General features: G+C 45.3%; 1 protein-coding gene across 1 annotated transcript; it reads right to left on the reverse strand.

Moving 5' to 3' along the window:
* Positions 1 to 209: 209 nt before the first annotated feature.
* Positions 210 to 3601, reverse strand: LOC123168807 (GDSL esterase/lipase EXL1). Its single transcript, XM_044586674.1, has 5 exons — positions 3203 to 3601; positions 2081 to 2211; positions 1723 to 1956; positions 1045 to 1297; positions 210 to 713 (listed from the first exon to the last, which is right to left on the reverse strand). The coding sequence occupies exons 1-5, from the start codon at positions 3447 to 3449 to the stop codon at positions 526 to 528; spliced, it is 1053 nt and encodes a 350-aa protein (XP_044442609.1). The 5' UTR covers positions 3450 to 3601; the 3' UTR covers positions 210 to 525.
* Between the last annotated feature and the right edge of the window lie 4105 nt (positions 3602 to 7706).

Genomic DNA, 7706 nt, shown 5'->3' on the forward strand with positions numbered 1-7706 from the left:
ATCGTGCCCCATGGATGGGCCGTCACACCGTTTTGTTTTCTGGCACACGAGTTTATTTTCTACTGTTTGCGATGCCCGCATCGTACACAGTTTGGTCGAATGGTGTGTGATAGATGTGTCGTCTTAAGCCTAATCTACAACAGTGTGAATAGAGTTTAGCGAAGTTGAAATTTACGTTCACAAGATCAACACATGCTAATGGACGGTGCTACAACCAGCAAGTTCCCAACCACCGTATCTGTGGACAATAGATTTGCAATCCACCAAAAATTGAGGCGCAGACGATGTCCCATGAATATCATGATAATTTATACGGAGATACATTTTTGAGACTACCGAAACAAATTTCTTATGTATTTCATGAACCTCTAGCCTTTACCCATTTCAGAAGGACCCAACTTTCACCGGCGGTACAAGTTTGGATGAATGGTTAGGCAGTCCTAATAGTGCCAGTGAGTACTATCAAACAAATTAATTGCAGTTCCTAATAATATTTGTTCATGCGTCCATTGAGAGTGAGTTTCTTCACATCAGGTACTGCATATTTTGCTGAAATAGTTTATCAACCACAATGTTGTAGGCCTTTTCGGTAGGATGAAAGCTGTCCCAGAAAATGTAATCATAAGCATTTGGGCATGCAGGGTGATTTTTAATGAATATTGCTGCATTTAGCACTGTGCTGCCACAACATCCTTCGGTTACCTCCTTGAAATCTATATGACAGGTAGTTTCAAAATATTTAGTAACAAATAATTATGAATTTATGATGACAACATGCCCATCGACATGTATTTCTATACACTATATAAAGCCAAATATTTCTAAACGAAGTATACAAACTAATGTAAACATTTATGTCTACCATTTTAGTTCACTACACAGTTCTTGTTACTTCAATTTGCCTGTAGTATTGTAAGATTGGTGACATGTTAGAGGTTAATGCTTGTCACTGTTATCTATTAATATGTCTATTGCAGCTATACTCTATAGTAATTATTGATGGTATGCTCTAAAATAGCAACCGAGTATAAAATGTGCACTCACCATAAAAACCAGGTCGCTGAATGAGATCAAGAAGATTGTAGTATATATCGAGATAAATAAACTTGGAGCCTTGAACATTTTGTTCTGCATCTAGCCGATGTATTTCCTTTTCTATTTCAGAATTAAATAGATTTGCTGCTTGATTCCTCATGGGCTCACATTCTCTTGATCCAAATTCTCTTTGCGAGGGACAACATCCAATTGGTGGAATGCCAATGAATGCAATCTTCTTTGCACCCATGTCATTTAATTTCTGTATAGAAGAGTATATATGAGTATACTGAATTTTACAAATAGCAGGTCGACTGCTCAAATGCCAATTAAACAACAGATATATGTAGGATGTAAAAAAAAAGGTACGCGACTATTAGTACCATGTCATTATAAAATATCCATATGTTGAAACTTTGTCAAGAGAAGTAAATGGCAGAAAAAATTCAGTAAAGTACTAAATTTACGAACAGATATTTGTAACCGACTAAAGGAAACTACTTAGTGCACAAGAGAAGGAATGGTTTGTAGTTTTTGAGTTTGAGGGAAATATGTGAAGCTTGAAAGTGTCGAAGAACTAAATGAACACGAGAACTTTGTGCAAAAAGAGAGTCAAATAAGCTTTCTTATAAAGCTATGAGATTGCCTGTTTACTAGCAGGTTTAGAGTTTCAATAAGTACTCTTACCATGGTAAAGTTGACGGCGGAAGAGACAAGAAATTTCACGTACGAAGGAAGGTCATATTGATGGCGCCTCAAAGGGATTGCAAAATAATTATTTGCAAGGTCATTTGCCCCCATGACTGTGAAGTATATGCCTTCAGAGATAACACGTGTCATCTCCTCTTCTCCGACTAAAGTTCTTAGTCTCTCCTTATATTCAAGGAATAATTCAAGTTGCCCAGTACTCGATGTAGCAGTCTGAAGCATAGGAAATTATTATTTGCAAACTCTATTAACGATTCTTAGCTTCTGGTGAAACCAAAGTGGAATAGACTTTCACAAAAAAACTATGTTGTGAGATGCATGTGACATATTTTGTTACCGCGGGTATCGAAGTTAAAGGATCGTATCCACTGCCACCAGAAGCAAAGACGACACCAGTGAGTAGCTCACTTAGTGGAAGATCATTTCCATGGTAGGGTGGCAATAGTTCCTTAATTCCCAACCTAGCAGCTGATCGATCAAGAAAAATGACATCATCAGTGGATATTCAAGTTTTCACTTGGTGCAAGACTAGCCATTAAAGAGTTTCACTTAAAAAGAACACATAGTTTTTGAGTAATTTATCATTTCAATCGTCGCAGACTTTGTACAAGGTTGCACCAAATCCTTGACAATTAATATGGATGGGAGGGAGTGGTACTGTTTGGCCGTGGTTCTTCTGTCACGTGATCAATTATTGGTTGTTGCCCAACATGCAACTTAATTAGTGCAATATATATATCGAGCCGTCCTCGTGATGGAGTTTGTTTCATCTTCTACGTGAACTGCAAATTAATGTTGACAGATGGGTAGTTGGTTTTGCATTAAATGGAGAAGGAGACAAAGAAAAGCAAATGCACGACGGATGAAAACCAAGCTGACGGGCCAGTACGACTGAACTGTGCATTTTCCATTAGGAGGTCCTATGTACATGCACAGTGCTCTGATTTGGACGTCAAAATGTCTCCTGCAACAATACTAGAGCAACAGTAGTGCCCAAGACTTCAAAGCAGCTGCCAACGCAACTAGCTACTCCCTGCAAAAGGAAAATGATACTGCGGGCAGTTGGCTCCAAATATAAGTTTGCCCCATCTGATGTTAGGCACGTCACAATTTTTTAGGTATTTGCTTCATCGATCACCGGCTTGCTTCTCAACTTTTTTCATAAGTTGGCCACACTTTGTAGCAAGCCTCACTTTTCTTACCTTACTTGTTAGGTGTTGTAAAGTTAGCCTTCAACTAGAAATTTCACGTATATGTTCTCATCTTGGTGTAACCAAAGTTGCATATAAAACGTACAAGAAGCTGCTCCATTAGATCCCAATTTAAACATAGGTGCTGCATGCCATGCAAACCAAAAGTAGCGTAACAACGAAGTTGTACTACTGTATAAAAAATAAAATGTAAAAAAGCAATAGCTAGAAAGTCAGTTGCCGGTTGGTACGACTTATTACGTACGTACCTAGCATGTCTCCGGGAACCTTCCCGTTGGAGAACCTCCCGGTGGCCACCCCGCCGGGGAAGTCCTGCCCGTACGGCGGGAAGTTGGCCTTCGCCTCCGTCAGCCGGTCGTTGTTGTTGCCGGGATCGACGATCGAATCGCCGAACACAAACGCTGCAGAGATTTTGCCTCTAGCCGTGGTTGCTCCATGGGCGGATGGGAGAAGCGCCATCAGCAGCAGCAGCAGGCCTCGGTAGAGAGACGCCATTGCTTGGCTCCGTAGTACTACTTATGATGTAGTATCAGCTAGCTAGCTAGCGGTGTAGTGTGTCGGTGGCTCTGGCTGGTGCAGGATGGATCACGCCGTGGGAGGTTTTATAGCGAGGCATGGAGAAAAGTACGCACGCGTCCGCCGCGCAGTGAGGCGACTCGGATCATCATCATCATGCATATATGGTTCGTTGCTCGCTGCATGCATTGAATACACCGTTTCCGGTCCTGTCGATTTAATGGGCAGCGTGATGGCGTAAAATTGTAGGAGGCCCAAATCCGGCTCCTTTGTGATCATGCCACGGCCGGGCCGATCAGTTAATGCAACCTCCCATGGCCAACCTGCCAAACAGTGCGGCCAGACTCTACTAGAGCAAGTCGCCGGCTGCATGTGCTTTGCTGTAGACCTAATAATGCAGAGGAGCTTTAAAATCTACCATTCTGCTAATTCTGTGGGAAATTTGGCAAGAGAGAGGAACGAAGGGAAGTGCATGGATGAATTTGGGTGCATATGAACCCACAATATATTTATAAATGCTAAAAAAATCTGAAAAAGGTCGCACGGGTACATCTTCATGTTCTATGTGTGTGAACAAAGTTTCACGGAAAAATAACTTTTTTGTGGCCTGTGCAAAAAAGACAAAAAATTGTGTCGTGAAACACTATTTAGAAGCATTGAAATTTGTCTTTTTTGGGAAGACAAAACAAAAAGACATTTTTTCACAAACTTTGTGCCGCGCACACACATTTGCGAACACATATGCGTGCAATTTTCTTTTGATTTTTTTGGACATTTTAAAATGTGCTTAAGATGTATTTTTGAAAAAATGGGTGCATATGCCCATGCGTGCACAAGGTGCCCTGTCGAGGAACGAGAGCACATTCAGAGGCAAGGTTGCATCCTCGGTTGCCATCTCACAGCATCTAACAGTCGGTCGCCCCAAACCCCCCGACGGACGGCCTGATCACTGACCGATAAGAAAACCTGACACAGATGGACCCTCATACCGACCCCAAACGTCGGGTTTGACAGGCACCCCTCGTATCCAGACCAAATCATGGGCAGATATAGGGAGGCCCGGGCGCGCCTGGGCGTGTCCGCCACGTCGGATCCGTCTCACGCTGATCCATCCCAACCCCACATATATTCGCCCCTATCCGCTCCCCGGACCAAACCTTAGGCACTCCGCTTCACTCCAACCCGCCCACAAGCTCTCTTCCGGTGATCTCCGACCTTCTTTGGCATGGCGGGCAACGAATGTGAGTCCTTTGTCGGCCGATCTAGGGGCTGGGAGCTCATCCCATGCGTGCCCAAGGAGGATATGGCCGTCTGTAATGCGCTCCGCCCACGAGAAGAACACCCGAAAGTGGTTGGACTTGATCCGGCGGGAATCCATAGTGTCCGCCTAAATGACGCTTGGATCCGGTATGAGGCCCGTCGTCGTTGCCTCACTAAAGGTGGTACGGTCTATCTGGCGTCCGAACGCCGTAGCGGAGGTGCGGCCCCTTCATTGGTGCGCCAACTCGGAGGCCTATCCGCGTCGGAGGCTAATATGGCGCGACGTGCCCACCGCGTGAGGCAGAGGGCACGAGAGGCCGAGGAAGTCCTTGCGGTAGACACCGGCGTGGCAGATTTGCACTCTCTGGTGTGGGTATGGGTGACCGGCAATCCCTAGCGCTGCAATCGCGTCGGGGGGGACGTGTCGTGCTCCGACCATGATGGATCCATCGCCGAGCTCACTTTGACCGGCAACATGCAGGCCACGTGCTCCGACGAGGAAGAGTAGGGCATCGAAGACGGTGGCGCCTCGAGTCTCGTGAGCTAGTGCGTGTTCCATGTCCTACTCTCACTACTGTAGGAATGCCTAGCAGTGGCGGGCACAAAAAGCCTAATAGGGGTGGGCAAGGTGTTGGGGAACGTAGTAATTTCAAAAAAAATTCTACGCACATGCAAGATCATGGTGATGCATAGCAACGAGAGGGGAGAGTGTTGTCCACATACCCTCGTAGACCATAAGCGGAAGCGTTATGAGAACGCAGTTGATGTAGTCGTACGTCTTCACGATCCGACCGATCCAAGTACCGAACGCACGGCACCTCCGAGTTCAGCACACGTTCAGCTCGGTGACGTCCCACGAACTCCGATCCAGCAGAGCTTCGAGGGAGAGTTCCGTCAGCACGACGGCGTGATGACGGTGATGATGATGCTACTGACCCAGGGCTTCGCCTAAGCACTGCTACGATATGACCGAGGTGGATTATGGTGGAGGGTGGCACCGCACACGGCTAAAAGATCAACCGATTAACTTGTGTGTCTATGGGGTGCCCCCTGGCCACGTATATAAAGAAGTGGAGGAGGGGGGAGGGCCGGCCTAGCTATGGTGCGCCCCGGAGGAGTCCTACTCCCACCGGGAGTAGGATCCCCCTTCCCTAGTTGGACTAGGAGAGAAGGAAGGGGGAGAGAGGGAGGAAGGAAAGGGGGCGCCGCCCCCCTCCTAGTCCAATTCGGACCAGAGGGGGAGGGGGCGCGCGGCCTGCCCTGACCTCCTCTCTCTATCTCCAGTATGGCCCATTAAGGCCCATACAATTACCGGGGGGTTCCGGTAACCTCCCGGTGCTCCGGTAAAATCCCGATTTCACCCGGAACCATTCTGATGTCCAAATATAGCCTTCCAATATATCGATCTTTATGTATCGACTATTTTGAGACTCCTCGTCATGTCCGTGATCATATCCGGGACTCCGAACTACCTTCGGTACATCAAAACACAAAAACTCATAATACCGATCGTCACAGAACTTTAAGCGTGCGGACCCTACGGGTTCGAGAACTATGTAGACATGACCGAGACATGTCTCCGGTCAATAACCAATAGCGGAACCTGGATGCTCATATTGGTTCCTACATATTCTACGAAGATCTTTATTGGTCAAACCGCATAACAACATACGATGTTCCCTTTGTCATCGGTATGTTACTTGCCCGAGATTCGATCATCGGTATCTCAATACCTAGTTCAATCTCGTTACCGGCAAGTCTCTTTACTCGTTCTGTAATGCATCATCCCACAACTAACTCATTAGTTGCATTGCTTGCAAGTCTTATAGTGATGTGCATTACCGAGAGGGCCCAGAGATACGTCTCCGACAATCGGAGTGACAAATCCTAATCTCGATCTATGCCAACTCAACAAGTACCATCGGAGACACCTTAGAGCACCTTTATAATCACCCAGTTACGTTGTGACGTTTGATAGCACACAAAGTGTTCCTCCGGTAATCGGAAGTTGCATAATCTCATAGTCATAGGAACATGTATAAGTCATGAAGAAAGCAATAGCAGTAAACTAAAACGATCAAGTGCTAAGCTAACGGAATGGGTCAAGTCAATCACATCATTCTCCTAATGATGTGATCCCGTTTATCAAATGACAACTCATGTCCATGGTTTAGGAAACATAACCATCTTTGATCAACGAGCTAGTCAAGTAGAGGCATACTAGTGACACTCTGTTTGTCTATGTATTCACACATGTATTATGTTTCCGATTAATACAATTCTAGCATGAATAATAAACATTTATCATGAAATAAGGGAATAAATAATAACTTTATTATTGCCTCTAGGGCATATTTCCTTCAGTCTCCCACTTGCACTAGAGTCAATAATCTAGACTACACAGTAATGATTCTAGCACCCATGGAGCCTTGGTGCTGATCATGTTTTGCTCGTGAGAGAGGCTTAGTCAACGGGTCTGCAACATTCAGATCCGTTTGTATCTTGCAAATCTCTATGTCTCCCACCTGGACTTGATCGCGGATGGAATTGAAGCGTCTCTTGATGTGTTTGGTTCTCTTGTGAAATCTGGATTCCTTTGCCAAGGCAATTGCACCAGTATTGTCACAAAAGATTTTCATTGGACCCGATGCACTAGCTATGACACCTAGATCGGATATGAACTCCTTCATCCAGACCCCTTCATTTGCTGCTTCCGAAGCAGCTATGTACTCCGCTTCACACGTAGATCCCGCCACGACGCTTTGTTTAGAACTGCTCCAACTGACAGCTCCACCGTTTAATATAAACACGTATCCGGTTTGCGATTTAGAATCGTCTAGATCAGTGTCAAAGCTTGCATCGACGTAACCATTTACGACGAGCTCTTTGTCTTTTTACCTCCATAAACGAGAAACATATCCTTAGTCCTTTTCAGGTATTTCAGGATGTTCTTGACCGCTGTCCAGTGATCCACTC

This window comes from Triticum aestivum, chromosome 7D (assembly GCF_018294505.1).
Source record: "Triticum aestivum cultivar Chinese Spring chromosome 7D, IWGSC CS RefSeq v2.1, whole genome shotgun sequence".
In the NCBI taxonomy this organism is placed as follows: Eukaryota; Viridiplantae; Streptophyta; class Magnoliopsida; order Poales; family Poaceae; genus Triticum; species Triticum aestivum.